At 42.2% G+C, this 17701-nt stretch overlaps 2 protein-coding genes across 3 annotated transcripts; one reads left to right on the top strand and one right to left on the bottom strand.

The window, feature by feature from the left end:
* Positions 1-2758: 2758 nt before the first annotated feature.
* On the bottom strand, positions 2759-5960 carry timm29 (translocase of inner mitochondrial membrane 29). Its single transcript, XM_072693892.1, has 2 exons — positions 5862-5960; positions 2759-4106 (listed from the first exon to the last, which is right to left on the bottom strand). Exons 1-2 carry the CDS (start codon positions 5956-5958, stop codon positions 3445-3447), a joined length of 759 nt encoding a protein of 252 aa, XP_072549993.1. The 5' UTR covers positions 5959-5960; the 3' UTR covers positions 2759-3444.
* A 777-nt stretch (positions 5961-6737) lies between these two features.
* yipf2 (Yip1 domain family, member 2) lies at positions 6738-15868 on the top strand. 2 transcript variants are annotated; one of them, XM_072692998.1, is made up of 9 exons: positions 6738-6978; positions 8501-8552; positions 8644-8786; positions 9986-10066; positions 10872-10959; positions 12218-12334; positions 13564-13730; positions 14263-14445; positions 14838-15868. In XM_072692998.1, exons 2-9 carry the CDS (start codon positions 8522-8524, stop codon positions 14937-14939), a joined length of 912 nt encoding a protein of 303 aa, XP_072549099.1. In that variant the 5' UTR covers positions 6738-6978; positions 8501-8521; the 3' UTR covers positions 14940-15868. The 2 variants fall into 2 exon arrangements, with proteins under 2 accessions (XP_072549099.1, XP_072549100.1); XM_072692999.1 differs by having other exon boundaries at positions 6738-7026.
* Positions 15869-17701: the final 1833 nt, after the last annotated feature.

Raw genomic sequence — 17701 nt, 5'->3', positions numbered from 1 at the left:
CAGCGGCCAATCACAGCAGTGCTCATGTCCATATGTTAGTCTTAGAAGCAGTCTGTTGGACTGTAAGTACTAAGAGAGATTGTAAAGGGGTCATGCCCATTTGGATATGGGTCCTTTAACACACCACTTCCGCAACGTCTGCACATTCTTTACTGCTGGATCAGGATGAACGATGGCTCTCGGCAGATCGGATACTGATCAGAATCGAGGGCCTGCGCGGCCTGTGGGGCTGTGGGATCAATACCAGCCGTCTCAGCACGGGGTGCGCGAGCACGCAAGGCCGATAGCGGCCCAGAGAGAGATTAATTTGCAGTGAGGGGATTTCTCCTGAAAATGAAACAGGAGGTCATTCAAAGGGAATCTGATTAAAGGCATGATTAACTTCACGTCTTTGGCAAAGAGAATAAAATAACGGCAATTGTTGTTCAGGGCTGTAAAGAAAATAGCCTTTTTCCTCTGGAGGACAAGGCCACACCTTCGCCTGCCTTCGCAGTGGGACAACTTCCATTTATTTTCCTGCATTTAGTTTACAGCAGATTTACTTTCCTCATTTTGCCTCTTGGAATCAGCTGAAGAGAGAACTCTCTATGGTACTAAAATTAATGGGGCGGGTAAGATTACTCAATTAAACACAAACATAAACAAATTAAATTAAGCCACCAGTTTGAGGAACTGGCAGTCAGCGTGATGACAATGCAGATTTTAAATCTGCATTAATTTATTCATTCATTCATTCATTTATTTAGGAAGACTCTGAACCTGGTGTACACTTTCATAAATGTGTGTATTTTCTTTATTATTAAATTTAATTTGTATAGCGCCCCCCCCCCAGCAGTTCTACTGGTCAGGTTTGCAACGTAATCATAATATCATAATCCTAATATAGTATATTAAACAAATATACTATTATACTAATTATATTATACTAATATACTGTTAAACTAATATAATCATAGCCCAGGTGGCCTGCTCTGGCTCAAACGGAGGAGGGCCAAATATGGCGAGGATGAGGACTGAGCTGCCAGTAGACTACAGAAGCGTACATGTGTGTTGAGCGTATTGCTGAGTTTTCATTTGGGTGAGGTGGAGAGAGAGCAAAATGAAGGTCAGTGAATAACCTGAACCTTGTGTTGGGGTTGTCTCTGAGCCTAGTTACCTACTGGGTCCTGGTGGGCACACGCTTTTAACTCCCAGTGCATATATGGAAAGAAAGCTGCCAAAAACAGCCTGTTTTAAATACATTATTTTTGGGATAGTATTAAGTTTAGCCCCGCCCATTCATCCCCTCTGAAGTTATAAGGAGTGTTTCAGCCTCAACACATGGCAGCCGGTTCAGAGTTTAGGGCAGAGTTCATTTACCAATAAACATTGTTTGTTTATCTTATCTTAGGCACAGTAACGCAGAATTTTCTGAAAACCCTACCAGTCATAAATTGGTTATTAATGGTCGTAGTGGGTAATAACACTGCCCTTCCGTTACAGACTAGGGTTCGATTCCACGGTCAGGCAAGCACACCATACGACATCTATTATTGCGCAGTCCTTGGGCAGAACTCCTAACGATATGTTCTCTAATAATAATGGAACACAGTGCTTGCACCCCGATGATTGCCAGTTACGATGACACCAAATCAGCTAGAACATCAAAACCACTGACGGGTGAAGTCAGCATTGAATGTATGGTTACAGTGGCACCTGTCAAGAGGAGGGATCTACAGATTAGGCAGCAGGTGAAGTCCGTTAACAGCCAAGCATAAGGATCTGTATCAGTTTGACCACAAACAAATTATGATGGCTAGACGACTGGGTCAATCATCTCCATAACATTTGGCAGGTTTTTATTATGCAGTGGTGAGTCCTTACCAAAAGTGGTCCAAGGAAGAGTAACCAGCGAACCAGCGACTGGCTCATGGGCACCTAAGGCTCACTGAGGTGATCCATAAACCTTACAACTTACATGACTTAAGGGACCTGCTGCTGACGTCTTGGTGCCATACCAGAGGACATTGCAGCCAACGCAGAGAAAGCATACCTGTATATTTTCATATTCTATAGCAAACAGATTTAGGGTAGTAGAAATTCTTGCATTACTGCTACTGAGTGCTGACTGGTTGGCGAGCTGACGCTGGAGTCTTTTAACTGGAGTTTAAAGCTTTAAACGATGCGTTGAGGGAATGAGGGCATTAGTCAGAATACAAATGATCAAAGACTTATAATGTATGATTTTGCTCAAAAGCACCATATTAACAAATTCAGAGAACTCGCTCGGCATCGCCCTCTAGTGTCCGATAAACCCACAAGACATTTGCAAGTTCTTGGGATGGACTAGATGGACTCGTGCCTGTCTGACACTATTAACCTAGATGGACTCGTGCCTGTCTGACACTATTAATATCACGACTATTAACTTTCTGTTGTATCTGCTTTGGTAATTTTTATCATTAATGTTTAAATAGTCTGACCAGAGGGGGATGGGTCCCCCTTGTGAGTCTTGGTTCCTCCCAAGGTTTCCTTCTCCAGCTCTGAGGGAGTTTTTCCTTGCCACTGTCGCCGTTGGCTTGCTCACGGGGGTCTTTGACGCTTCATGTTATTCCTTCTTTCTTCTCTGTCTCTGTTCTTTATTAAGTACTAATTATGTAAAGCTGCTTTGTGACGACAACAGTTGTAAAAAGCGCTATACAAATAAATTTGACTTGACTTGACTTGACTTGGGACAGTACTCAACATTAGGCAGGTGGTTTTAATGTTAATAGCTGATCAGGGGGGGGGAGGGAAGACATCAGTGTGTTACATGAAATTTTTATCAAAATGACATGGAGGCTGAAAGTCTTGGTTGCCAACAGTGAAGGTTTGTCAGTGCCACTGCTCCATATAACCCCTTTAAGCACCTTTATTTTCAAGACAATTTTGAACAATTGAAAGAAAAAAGAAAACAAAAGCCGGTAAACTTCACCATAACATAATCAAGAGTGACGATGACCGCAAAATAACAATAATGCGTATTGTTTCAGTTCAGCCACAAAATGATTCTTTAAGGCGGTGACGTAGAAGAACTGTGTAGTTCCATAAAGAACCATGTTTTGTAAAATATTGAGTCGGAAAAACCTTTTAAAGGTTTAGAGAAGTGGGTTTAAAGGTTCTTTACACTCACATCTCATTTCACAACAATGTTTCTGATGGAACCAAATGTGGTTCTTCTATGTCGTCACCATTTGTAATATTTTTAGAGTGAGGTTTCAATATACAGTATTGCAATATGTGAAAGACCTAGAACTCCAATAACTACATATAAATGAAAGTCCACGTCCAGAGATGCGCTTCTCCCCCTCTGGGAAAGCTGCACACACATTAAGCTGATCTTATGTCACATGTCTCCAGTCCATACGTCCACGACAGTACATGTCCTTTACTGCAGCACATCACCGCTTGGCCTCACATCTCCCCTCACGTACTTCTCTCACCTCCTGCCGCTACGATCTCCCCCTCTTTCTGTATGCTGACTACACCATCTGCCTTTTCCTCCTCCACCTCCATCACCAGCGCCTTCAGCGACTCCCTGTGCAGCCTCTCGTTCTGCGCCGTCTCCTGCGCCGAAGGGGCCGACGTGGCAGCCAAAGCTGGAGGGAGGTGCTTGAACTCTTCCTCGTTGATGTCGTAGTCCTTCATCTTGTGGTGCAGCACCCACCAGCGGCCGGCGAAGCCCACGTCCAGCACGCGTCCGGGGAGCTCTGCCCAGGGCACAGAAAGAGCAGAGCACTGCGCCTCGTACAGGCTGCTCTCTGGGTCGAAGCTCACCACGTAGGTCACCGAAGCCACGCCCAGACTGAGGTAACGCAGTCGGCCTTCGTTGCCCAACTTCACCAGGTTCTGCACGTGACCGTCTGATGTCCCGCTCCGTATCCACGGAGACAGAAGGGCCAGCTTATTGGAGGTTTCTAGTAGATCGGTCTGGAAGGACGTGTTGTCTGGGTTGGTTCGATAACAGGCGTACGTTCCACCGAGCAGGGCCATGTAAACCGAGGCTTTAAAGGGGCGCTCCCGTGCTCCAACAATAGCCTCCCGACAAGCCTCCTTGTAGTCACCCAAAAGGCCACGGCACCACACACCTGCCAAAAAGGACATTGACAGATTTTAGTGAGATAGGATTTCATGATACCAGGATTTTACAGTGAGCTTACAAGCTTGCATAAACTCCATGACTTTGTTTTGCATGTTTTGTAAGAGCTCTCCAGTACAGCAGGTGGTGACCCTACCTATGACCCTACAGACAGTTCCATGATGACAGATGTGTCCGAAACTGTGCCCTATTCACTAAATAGTGCACTACTTGTTTTTAGTTTTTAGGTGCGTAGAATGTAGCGCTGCTTTTTTTGTGCACTGCAATAATCCCACAATGCAACGTAACATATAGTATACAAACAATGTACACTAAAAGGACATGAAATACCCATAATCCATTGCACTGTTTGGTCTCACAGCAGTGAGCTCACACACAAAGGGCCTGATTTCTGTTCCTGGACTTTTACATGTAGGGGACAGTGAAGAGGGCACAGTTTCAACACAGCTCACGTGAAGTGGACCGCATGCTGCGAAGAGCTGCTTTTTCAGCATCGACCAGGCAAATGCTTCACACGACGTCTGCAGTTATTCCTTTGCTCCTCAATTATGTCAAGCAAACATTGTATCCTCAAGAAGTACGACAAAGCCTTAAATTCATGGTCACACCAGAGTCTGTCTTGCGATTTTATTAGCAGGGATGGGGCAAAATCAGGAAACTGTGGGTGTAGGGTTTCAGCGCAGAGCTCAGGTTAGCTATCTGGTTGGATAGTTGGGCTAGGTTTTACAGGCTGGGGTGCCCTGAAATACCAATAATAAGCAGCTCATCCATCTTGTTTGTTTGCCTGTGAATTACTTTTCCCCACATCGTTATCCAGACAAGTGGAGCGGCTTTTTAGGTTTTTTGGACAGGCAGATTTTAATTGCTTTCAACTGATTTAACTTAACTACACACACATGTTCATGTTCAGGGAATACTATGTGCAATATCCCACCCCCATGTGCAATTAAGAGTCTTTTGCTGTAAATAATATTGTTTATTGCTTTTTTAATTCTTATTTATATTGTGTACATAGTGTAAATTATTTATCTAAATTTTTGTAACTGAGTGTCCTGCTATCCCTTTCTGCTGTTACACTGTGAATTTCCCCACTGCGGGACTAATAAAGGACTCTTATCTTATCTTATCTTATTTTACCAAGCTATACATTTAAAATAATAATAATAATAATAATAATAAAAAAGAAAATTGATAAAATACATTAAATAAAAATGCTAAACATTTAAAATTAATATAAAAAACAGATTTGAAGCCTAATTTTAAAAAACTAGTTAATTATAATAATCTTAAATAATAAATGGGTACAAACATTAGTAAAAAAAAACAACAACAAAAAAAAAACACTTAAATAAATAAAATAACAAAAAAAAAAAACAATAGATTTTAATGCAAATAAAAGAATAAAGTAATAAAAGATCATTGAGAAAAGTAAGGCCGATAGCTCGTGGTGACTTTTATAGGCAATAACCTTAAAGACCTTTAAGGACCGGGATGTTAGCCAGAGCTTTTGGGATTTCACACACTGCTAAACCTGTTCATAATCTCTTTCAGCTTCTTACAACCATTTAAATGAAAAAATAATCCTTCACTGTAATAAATTATAATAAACTCTAGGGTCAGAACACCGGTTCCTCGCTCCGGTTCTGCAGTAGGACAGCCCGGACACTGACCTGCGCTGCTGAACAGCTTTATTAAATATAATAAACTGTTCGGGTTTTATTTATTAGTCTATTAAAGCGCTTACCCACACGACTGCTCTTCAGTCTCTCCCACCTGGTGCCCTTGCCCTGAGCCGCAGCCGCCGTGGAGCAAAGCCTCCTCAACACACACGAGGCAGCCATGTTAGCCCCCAAACACACGCCTGTCAGCGGCACATGACTGTACATTCAACCGGAACAGCTACGGGACGGCCTTGTTTCCCCACAGCCCCTCCGTAAACACGAAAAGCGGCACAGCTGCAGAGCCCGAATGGCGCAGATACGTTTTAGCGTTGGAAATAATACAATTATTTTTTTTATATATTATCTGCTTACAGCTCAGCGTTATGTGAGGTGCTTTTATTTTAGATATTTTTTTAAAATGATGTTTATCGATTATTTATATCACACAATTATTTTTTTGGTTATTTAATCATAGCTGCCAAAATGCCGTAAAAGGATAACAGCATGGGCTGTAAAAAATTAAATAAACATAAATACATGTTACAGCATGATCATGGGAATTGTAGTTTTTGCGACGCTCCCTCTGCGCTAACTGCACTCACTTATCTCACTTTTAAAACTACAAATGCAACACGGTTTTTGAACTCAGAAATAAAAACATTTAAAAATATTCCAACATACACAGACACACAATGTATCGTACCCGTGCTCTTTTAAAAGAACAGGTGAATATTTTAATTCGACTTAAAATTAGTTTTGTTAATAGAACGATAATTATATTTCATTTTATTTTATTAAAAATTACCCGCTAATCAGTTTAACTTAGCTTAAGTTCTTCCAACCAAAAAAACACTGTAAAGTGTTTTAGTTAATTTAGTTATTTATTTATTTTTTAATAATATATATTCCGGCTTGGGTCCGGTCACGTGACCTTATTTTGACACACGCAGGAACTGGCTTGTTCGATAGGTGACGTGGAGCATGGGCTAGCTGGCTAGCTAACTAACTTAACATTTTCATGTAATTAGACGGTCTTAAATCTTTATTTAGTGTGACCACTTGTTTATAATAGTTAGGGCTGTTTAGAGGCAGCGGTTGTCATACATCCTGTTGTCTCCCACAGTGTTGTTACTAGCTTAAAAGCTAACGTTAGCAGGCAGAGGCAGCTTAATGGTGTGCCCACAGGAGGACTGACCACTGGTGAGAGGACGCTGACGTTCTTAGCTACATACCTTGTTGCTGGAGTTGGTAGCTATCTAATTCCTGATTCTGTTTTGCAAATATTTTGTTCCACCTTAAATCTTCATGATCATGAGCAGCAGAAGCAGCAGCGTTGGGTCCTGATTGGGTTATGCTGGAGGTTTCTCCAAGGTATCGATTCTACCAAATGCTGTTGCTGGACAGGGATGGATTAATGGTGAATATTAGTGCAAAGCTGCGAGCCACCAATATTCCTTTCCACCTTAAATGGTGCAGGGTGCCAAGGGTGCAAGAGGGCAGAACCTGTTCTCAACCCCCTGTATTTGACCAATACCTGACCTAAAGTGATGCCATTTGTACAGTTAAACCTTGGAGGAACTTCCCACAGCACCATGAATTAATGATAATTTAATGTGGTGGTATAAAAAAAACTCTGACCTCTGAGAGATGCTTACCAAGCAATTTATTAGAAACACAGTGCTTATATTGGGCAGGGTCTCCCTGTGTGCTTACAACCACCTCAGTTCTTCATTGCAAAAAAAACGGCGCCTGTATTGATGAATCTCGATATCTGCTAAGGTTCACAGAGGGTGGAATCAAAATTTAGCACCAACAGCTTGAATCCATGGACCCAGCCTGCCTTGTGTCAAAAGTCCAGGCTGGTGGAGGTGGTGTAATGGTTTGGGGAATGTTGTTTTTTTGGTTTTTTTGCCCACACATTGAGCTTGTTTATACCAATCAATCAATCAATTAATCAATCAATCATGGCTAGAATGCCAGATCACCGGGTTTAAAACTCTGGCTCGGCAAGCTGATACTATTGGGTTGCTTTATAGGGCACCTGGGGAACCTCCTCTGCTTATCGGGCATTGCAGCAATGCCTGCCCACCGCTCAGGGCATGTGTGTTCACTGCACGGATGGGTGCAGCGGAGGCCAAATTCCAACACAAATGGTGAATAGGGTAGACTTGTCTTGTCCAGGATTCTACAGGATTTTGGAAGTGTTTTTTTTTGAGATTCTGGTTCATATTGACATGATTGCATTTCTCAGATTTTTCAGGAGCACTTTCACAACTGTACGTCTGATTTTCTGCCACATCCCTAATGAGTTTTGTTGGATTTAGATTCAGTGACTGGGAATGGCACTAAAGAACACTGAACTGAACCAGATTGAGACGACTTTTGCTTTATGACATGGCTCTTCATCATGCTGGACGTAGCCATTAAATTAAAATTAAAATTTAATTCGATAAAAAATAGTGTCTGTTAAGTGAGTCTGTTTTTGGCTGACAGAAGTGGAACCTGATAAAGTGTCCTACTGCTGTAGCCCATCGGACTCACACCTGCACTGCTAGCACTCATGGCATGAATGAGTAGGTGTACAGGTGTTCCTAATAAATTGCTTGATGGGTGTGTGCTTTAAGATTCAAAACATTTAGTTTAGATCTAAATAAATGTCATATGTGGGCGTGAAAAGGTTGATATTCATGGTCTGCTCTGCTACGTTCTCCTCTTTCTTCAGTCATTTCTCTGATCTCCTACCATGGCTAGTCCTGACGATCTAAAGTTTCAAGGTGGGTGATTCTGTTCAGCTCAGTAAACTGCTCAGATTTTCCTGCCTCTCCCCTCCTGCCTCACTCATGTACTCTTTGCAAACCTGTGCAGAGTTCGAAGAGGCCGCAGGTTTACTGGCCGCTGACCCAGGCGCCTCCACACTCAGCATCTCCAACTCCAGCACTGCTGCACCTTCAGGGGACGTTAAACTGGACCTGTCGGATGATGAGGACAATCAGCAGGAGAGCTCAGAGGTGCCTTTGTAAAGTTGATGAATGATTAGAAGGACAGCGGGACATAAACAAACTTTAAAATTTAACTAAATTTTATTGACGTGACAGTACTGTAGTACCACTTCCAAAAGATCTACACTATTGAATTTCATTGGCAGTGTATGGACTTTATTCATTGTTTACATTTGTGATATAGGTTGTAAAACTAGATTAACATGAACTCCGCCATATCAAGGCTCTCTTTAAGGTCGCCCTAGAATGCTTTTACTAAGTATGTGAAGTTGTCATTGTATGAATAGTTTGTTGGGGGTAAAAATGACTTTACAAGCCTATTCATTGCAAACCCTGTTATTTTGTCATAGGATTAAACACTGTGGAAAAAAATACACGAACCCTGCTTTGACTGGCTGATTAACATCACTGTGGCGGCTCACAGGAGTCATTATAGCATAGCATAGCATAGCATAGCTTTATTGTTTATTTATTTATGGTTTACCAGTTAGGACATGCGGTAAAACCATACTACAAAATAAGATAAAATAAGGTAATCCATTATTAGTCCCACATTGGGGAAATTCAAAGTGTCACAGCAGCAAAGGCAAAGACCAGACAAGACAAAGTAGATAAATTAACAGTATATATACACAGTATAAATAATAGAAGTCAAACATTCTGAAAAATAAATATTATTTACAGATTATTTAAAGATAGTTGCACATTGACCCTTAATTGCACATGGGGAAATGGAAAAATATTGCACATTGTAATGTCAAATAGAGAATACAAATAATAAAAAAGGTTAAAGAAATATTTTAAAATATATATTTTCTGTAACAGAATATAGATTTTTTTTATATGATAATGATTATTAAGTGATGAATAATGTATTTATTTCTTTATTATTTAAAGTAATAATTCCAGATTTGTATTGGATAGTGCTACTCTCCTCTTGGTGCGCTGTATGCTTAGCTAGCTGAAGAGATCATAGCTGGTTGGCTGGGTTAGTTTTTATGCTAATAACACCCTGGTCTTTACAGCGGTGTTCCCTCCATTCAGAAATTCTACACTTCACCCAGTCTGCTACAAAGAACAAGTACAATTGTGCCCTGTTCTCTCTTTGTTGTCACAGAATTCCAAAATTACTACACCTTAAATCTTGCATTGCTCCAGTTGTACCTAATACCGTGTCTGAACACCACTGCTTTGTCCTTTAATTGCAGTTGCTTGGAGGTGAAAAACAAACCGGTGGCTTCTGGACATTTGAATACTATCAGTCGTTCTTCAATGTTGACACAATGCAGGTATGGAATTTGTACACTCTTGATGTGTGTATTGATTACCTTTCATAATATGTCATTATAACAGTAACATGTGATACATATTAATAAGAAAGAGGAAATGGGTTTAGAAGCATTGTTTTCTGCTCCCTGGTGGGTTATCCATGCCCTGTGTGCGCAAAAAAAATTACTTCTAGAGTTGAAAATAAGGATTAAACAATTTTGTTTTCTATATGTTTTCATTTGTTTAAACAAAAATGTTGTGAGCAATCATGATACAAATTGAAAGCCAATGTAAAATGTAATAAACATTCCAATTTGTAACATTTAGAATTTTCTGGCAATTATTGGATCATTTAGTCTTAAATATAGTTGCTTCTTGCTATTTTGAAAAAATGTCGGGACACCACAGTATCTCACCAAATCAAGTTTTAAATTCTTTGAATCTTTGTAGCCCTTTTTTTCAGACTCTATTGTGATCTGCCTCTGATTTGAGATCCAATGTGATGTTATATGTGCTTAAAACGTCTCGAATCTATATAAGATTCCAATTTATAAACCACTCTCAAGTTAAATTGACATGAATTTGAATTGAACTGAATCTGTTTAAATAATTATACAGAGCTTTTCACAACGAATGTTATCACAAAGCAGAGATCTGGGTCTGAGCCTCTTGTAACCTATGCTGTCATCCGAGATGCCTAGTTTGGATCATTGGTACAAATTTCCACGACTGGCTGTAAATTAGATTAACTAGTTTCTGCGTAGTGCCAGTCTTACTGACGTATCTGAAAAACAGTCAGTCACGTCTCTTTCCTATTTAATTTAGGTGTTGGATAGGATCAAAGCCTCAGTGATGCCTTTGCCTGGCCGGAACTTCATCAAACATCACATTAGAAACAACCCAGATTTGTATGGTAAGTATATATATATACTGATGCTGGATAGGGCCTTCTTTAGCTCGCAGAACAGCTTCAGTTCTTGGTGGCATGGATTCCACAAGATGTTTGAAACATTCCTTTGAGATTCTGGTCCAGGTTGACATGATGGCATTACGCAATTCCTGCAGATTTCCTTAGGGAATCTCCCGTTCTACCACATCCCAAAGGTGTTCTTATGGATTGAGTTCCGATGACTGGGAAGGCCACTGATGGACACTGAACTCATTGCCGTTGTGATGAATCCAGTTTGAGATCCAGGTCTTGTGCTTTGTGACCTGGTGCATCATCATGCTGGACGTAGTCGTTAACAGATGGGTAAACTGTGGCCATGAAGGGATGAAAACATGATGCTCACACCATTCCACCACCTCCACCAGTCTGGACCGTTGACACTAGGCAGATTGGGTCCATGGATTCAAGCTGTTGGTGCCAAATTCCGACCCTACCATCTGTGTGCACTAGTAGAAATCCAGATTCACCACATGCCTCCAGTCTTTGTCTGTCCAGTTTGGTGCAGCCTCAGCTTTCTGTTCTTGGCTGACCAAAGCAGAACCTCATGTGGTCTTCTGGTGCAGTAGCTCATCCACCTCAAGAATGGAAGTGTTGTGCATTCTGAGATACACAGTGGTTTTCTGAGTTACTGTCGCCTTCCTGTCAGCTCCAACCAGTCTGGCCATTCTCTGTGGTGACCCCTCTCACCAGCCAGGCGTTTCCGTCTGCAGAACGTGCAGATGTTTCTGTGTAAACTCTAGAGCAGGGGTGAGCAGTGGGGGCTGGAGTCCGGCACAATTTGCTGATTTCCCTGATCTAACAGACCTGCTAATCCTGGCAGTTAACAGGTCAGTTGAATCAGGTGTGCTTGAATCCTGCCCTCCAGGACCGAAATTGATCACCCCTGATCTAGAGAAAAATCCCAGGAGTTTAGAAGTTGTAGAAATACTTAAACCAGCCCTCATTGCACCGATAATTATGCCATGCAAAAAGGATGGAGGCGTTATTTATTCTGATGGTGGATCTGAGCATAACCTGAAGCTGATGACCCATATCTGCATGATAGTATGCACTGCACAGCTGCCACATGATTGGTTGATTAGATAGTTGCATGAATGGATAGGTGTACCTAATTAAGTGCTTAGTGAGTGGAAGTACATCTTGGCAGGTTTTCTAAATAAAATTACAAATATTCTCAAACAAACGTTAATTGCATAAGCCATGATGTTTCCTTGATTTCCAGGGCCGTTTTGGATATGCGCAACTCTAGTGTTTTCGGTGGCCATCAGTGGAAACCTCTCAACGTTTCTGAGTGAGATGGGTAACCCTCGCTACCACTACAGGCCTCAGTTCCACAGAGGTAAGCTAGCATCCTTAGATGCAAAGGAAGAAAAGGGTTAAAATCCCCTGTTCATACACTAGAGTTGAAAGTTCCTCTGTTAGTAATCGGGATTGGCTAGAGCTGGTGGCTTTTCTGTGCCGACATAAAAAGGGTTTGATTGACTAATGAGATGGACCATGACAGTTCACGTGTACGTTACAGGAAACTCTAGCATCATCTTTCCAGGGCTAACAGGGTAAACAAAAGCTGTTTTTGAGTAAATCACGAGATGCTTCTCTAGCAACCCCGATCAATTAATCCACTCAGTATTGTTTCAACTTTGGCTTCTAGAATATTTGTTTATTTTAATGTAAAAATTATGCATCAAGGTCATGTTCCCTCTGGGACACGCCCCCTTTAGTCAGACTAAGCGGCAAAACGTTCAGCAGGACGGCTGCAGCGTTTATTAGGGAAACTGACCAAACTGGGAATGAAACAATTAACTGACAATTACCTGCTTAAGTTAAAGGCAGTCGGATTCGACCGCAATCCAACCAAATGACTAAAGTACCAATGGTCCATGGTCAGAGATGTGTAGCCAGGGACAGCCAGCTAACTGCGGCTCAGATTACACCTGTTTAGAGTGTAAAGCCTCATATCTGAGAACGAGGAGTGTTTTCTAACATTTTCAGGCAAATTTAGTAGACTGGTTAATCCAGGTTTGTTGGTTTTATGTTTTAATTAAACTTAGCATGTCGCTAAATTCGCAACTACAGTGGGAATCTGTACGCTCAATCACACAATAGCTCCCTCCCGCCTTTGGGTTTTAGTGGCATTCACACTAAACCGCTGGTCACAGTGACTCCCACCACATGACCCTCTCTATTGGTGTAAAGAGTTTGAACCAAGCCTAATTTTATCTACATGGAAAAAATACTAAAGTAAATAATTGCTCGAGATATGAGGCTGGTCCTTGAGACATCATGTAAAGCGCCTTACTGGCAGGTCAGTCAGATGTGATTGTACCTGCTTTGTCGCCATTTCCTCTCAAAGGTATATTTGAAGGAAGCTTCGATGCAATACTAAGGAAACACTATATTTGGGGGTTTAAGGAAGAAACAAGGATTCAGGAGTGTTTGTCATTAACGTGAAGCACCACTAGCTACTTGTAATATAGCACCCTCTTGTGGAGAAGCCTGTTAAACATATGAATGCGAGCGAGTGAGTGGAGGACATTCTCTTAAAGTGGTCATTTTGTTTTTTGACAGTGACCATCGCAGCCGTGGCCGTGTTCCTCTATGCATGGCTGGTACCACTGGGCGTGTGGGGCTTCATGACCTGGCGACAGAACGCTGAGAGACAGATCAGTGCCTATTCCTTTCTAGAGACGGTGTGCGTCTATGGATACTCCCTCTTCATATATATTCCTACCTCTGTAAGTATGCTACTACGCATGCAGGGGGGGACTTCACAAACCTATATGCATAGGTTGCTGTAGTAATGCCGCAGATGCTAATGAGCTGTTTTCATATGTGGAGGCAGGAGAACTGGAGGTCGTTTTGGATCTGATGTGAGCGTTGTCTATTGTGTTTTGAGGGACATTTGGGGGGGGGCAGTACAGAAAATGGCTGAGACTGCATCTTGGTCTATGAGGCAGTCGGAGTTAACACCACTGTTACTATCCATTAGCATAATGCTCTCAGCAAACCTCGTTGAGTTAGTTAGGCAGACTTGTTGGATTTCAATGTTATTCTGCATACGACATCTGTATAATTGCCTCCTCCGCGTGGTTTAAAGCCAGTGTGATGAATCCATGCAGATTACACAATGCTAAAAGATGAGATGTGGCTTCAGGGAGTTAGCTAGCGTGGTCTTAGTAACCGTTTGGCCCTACAGTGGAAAAGAGGTGTGCACATGAATTTGCGCAACCATACCACACCTATAAATCTCTGTTTTTCTGTCTAAAGATATTATGGATCATTCCTTTTGGATGGCTTCAGTGGCTCCTGATTCTGGTCGCCATGGTGATCTCTGGCTCGGTGTTGGTAATCACCTTCTGGCCGGTTGTCCGCGATGACACCAAGACGACCGCTTTCGTCTCCATGGCGACCATAGTGCTTCTCCATGCGCTGCTGGCCATCGGTTGCAAGGTAACTCGGCACCCAGGTTTAGTTGTATAAAAATAATCCAGAATATCAGAATTTGTTCACAGGGGCTTTATGATTTTATAGCACTTATGGAACACCTCTTAGCCAATCACACGGCGAGGTCAGAACTACACGTCACTATGATAAACGCTTAACGTTGTAATATGATGATATGAATAACAAGAAATCCAGGCATATTGATAAGCAACAATCCAGCTCTTAAAAATTCCTGTAATTTATATGTAATTGTTGACAGTGTGTAAACTGGTGGAGGATAAGACTGCCGGGGGCAGGGTTGAGTGTGGGGGCTATAGAGAAGGTTAAACCCAGTTTCCACCAAATGATCACCTGAAGTCTTCATTTTCTAACAGATATTTCTTCCTCCTCTGTTTCAGATGTATTTCTTCCAAACAGCAGAGCCGTTAGCAGTGCTGCCAGACTCTACGGTGACTCCTGCTCCGCTAAATCACACAGCGCTGACGAGTAAAGCTCACTGACCTGCAGCACGTGTCTGGGGGTGGGGGGGGGCAGGGTGAACGATTAGGAGAGTAATGTACAGAAATCAGATTGACTGAATGACTGTATTGTCAAATTTGCACCTTTTGATTAGTAAGCTACTGGTTTAGCAGCTCATAAACATGAATGAAGCTTGGGTGATGCTCCATCTGCTACAAACTTGAGTTTCCAGTCTTTGGGTAAATAGGCAGAGAGAACAGTGCAGGGCAGGTTGTAAGCCAGGACTTGGGACATGGCATTGCTGTTGGAACAAAAGCGGTTCCAAGATGTTCCTAAAGTACCTCTTCAGACTCTATACTTCGGGTAAACCTCGGATGTATGAGTCCATTGTCCATGAAAGTGGAGTTGGGGGACGTTTTGACGATCAGACCGTGGTGGTGTTATGAAGGTCGTTTAGGATCAGGACTCTGGTGGTCCTCAGAAGAATCCTCTTTGAGCTGCTCCTTGAGTTCTTTTCTTGTTCCTGCACTATTTTCAACGACACTGAAGTGGTTTGTTGCTTCTAGACTGATGAGTCTTTTCATATAATTCGCAATGTGAAATGCTGTGTGACATTAGCAACTCCTCGACCAGTCCTTCAGCCAGACTTGAGAACAGCATCTTACGTTTTTTTCCCCTCTTTCTCAGACTAACTGAAAGTCTGCTGTTATTTATTTGCATATTTTTGTCTGTGATCAGTTTTCTGTTTGTTATTCCATGTTGAACGTAGTCATTCCTCTCCACAGTGTGACACTGTGTGTGTGTGTGTGTGTAATTGTATTGTAATTGGAATTATAATTAAAGGGCTCGCAGGGGATACGCTACAGTGGGAAGGCCAACTGTACCGACTGAGGTCAGATTTTGTTACTGTACCATCTGATGTACACCCGCCCTCCATGAGGGGGAGGAGGAAAAAATAAATAATAATAAAAAAAAGTCATGTTTTTATTACATTTTTTTTGTCTCCTATAATCACACCAAATTGGCCTAGGCTGCACTGCATTGCCAAAATTATTGGGTCACCTGCTCCTTTATCATTGTCTAAACTGAAAGGAGCGTTGGCGTGAGCATTTAACTGCGTTGGGCACCAAGAGCGTTGGTGAGGTCAGGCTGTTGGATGATCACCACCCCACCTCATCCTAAAAGTAATGGACGGAGCACCCCTCCTAGCCCACGTCCATTCAGCTACTTTAAGTTAGTTGTATAGTCCCTGCACAATTGAGAAGAATTGCCAATAGAGTAGGACTCTATGGGCCAGATAAACATGAACCTATTGGTACCATGCCTAATGCCAGGCATGGGCTAGAGGGGTATAAAGCCACTTAGCATTGAGCTGTGAAGTAGTGGAATGGTGTTCTCTGAAATGGTGATAATGGAGCTCCAGCCAATACTAGGATGAGATAGGGTGGTGATTTTTGAACATCCTGACCTCACTAATGCACTTCTAAACACACACACACACACACACTAAAGCCTTCTTCCCTGGACAGTAGAGACAGCTACTCCAACAAACGCAGGCTAGAAATGTTTATAATAATCTTAATTTCAGACATTAACAATAAATAAGTGGGTGTCCAAATACTTTTCTCCACATAGTGTGCATCTATAAATAGCACCACAAAAGGCTCCACTACTGTTGAATCAAATAACCCTTTTTGGTAAGACCTACACACCTACCTTCTTCATCCATATCTTTTGGATTTGTGGGTCTCGGCCCACCACAAACGCCACACGTTAGCCCTTAAACCAGTAGAATGACCCAGACAGAGCCTGTGAAAACATCCTCTACAGCACTGTGGTGATACATGATATGCCAATTACACGCAGTTTACAGCCTGGAGTAGAGAACACATTAGTGTATTTGCTAAGAATAAGCTTATTAACACGAGTTTTAACACATACTAAAGAAATTGTGGTCAGGTTGGGGTGCAAACCCCCTCCCCGGGTTAGCCAGGCCACAGACCATGGAGGGCCTGGGCATCACCAGGGATCAAACCTGCAGGTTTGTGTCTCCTAATGACTGAATCGATACTTGGGCAGTTGAGCCACTAGAGGCCCCCTGTAGTCTTTTGTTAGAACAAGGGGGTTGAAATTAGCCTTCTGGCCACGGCTCTCCATCTCCATCTCACCAATTCCCATGTTTCCATACTCTCCCCCTGTCTGGGTTTAATGTTAAAACTGGGAGAGCTGGACCCTCAGTTGGGTTGTGTGATGTAGGGCTCTACTGAGTCACATATCACCCTTGATGTGCGGTTCCCACTCCTAATTTGTAGAGACCTCTAGAAAGGATGTTAGGAAAAGGATGCTCGGTTCTAGAGACACTTGCTGGGCCAAATTATGTTTGTGGCAAAAGCCGTCGGAGGCTAAACGTAGCGGCTACTTCAGGAGAATATGAAAGCTAACACTAGGCCAACTGCAGCAGGAAGCTACAATCCTAAGCTAAACCAAGCTCTGCCAGTAAAATGGATTGTAAAACCACTTCTGACCTTTTTTTTTTTTTAGCCCCAACCAGTCTAACACTATATGGACTAAAGTATTGGGACACCTGCTTATTTATTGTTTCTTCCCACATCAAGGGTCTATTTAAAAATGTGTATCCTGCTTTTGTTGAAGTAACCTTCTCTACTGTCCAGGAAAGAAGGCTTTCTACTAGATTGTGGAATAGAGCTTTAGCGAGGTCAGGGTGATGGACGATCACCACCCCAGCGCATCCTCAAAGTATTAGATGGAGCATAATTATCATTCCACAGTTCCCCTGCTCCAC

Source organism: Salminus brasiliensis, chromosome 12 (genome assembly GCF_030463535.1).
Source record: "Salminus brasiliensis chromosome 12, fSalBra1.hap2, whole genome shotgun sequence".
NCBI lineage: Eukaryota > Metazoa > Chordata > Actinopteri > Characiformes > Bryconidae > Salminus > Salminus brasiliensis.
The sequence above is the reverse complement of the archived record's forward strand: the minus strand, read 5'-3'. Positions and strand labels throughout refer to the sequence as shown.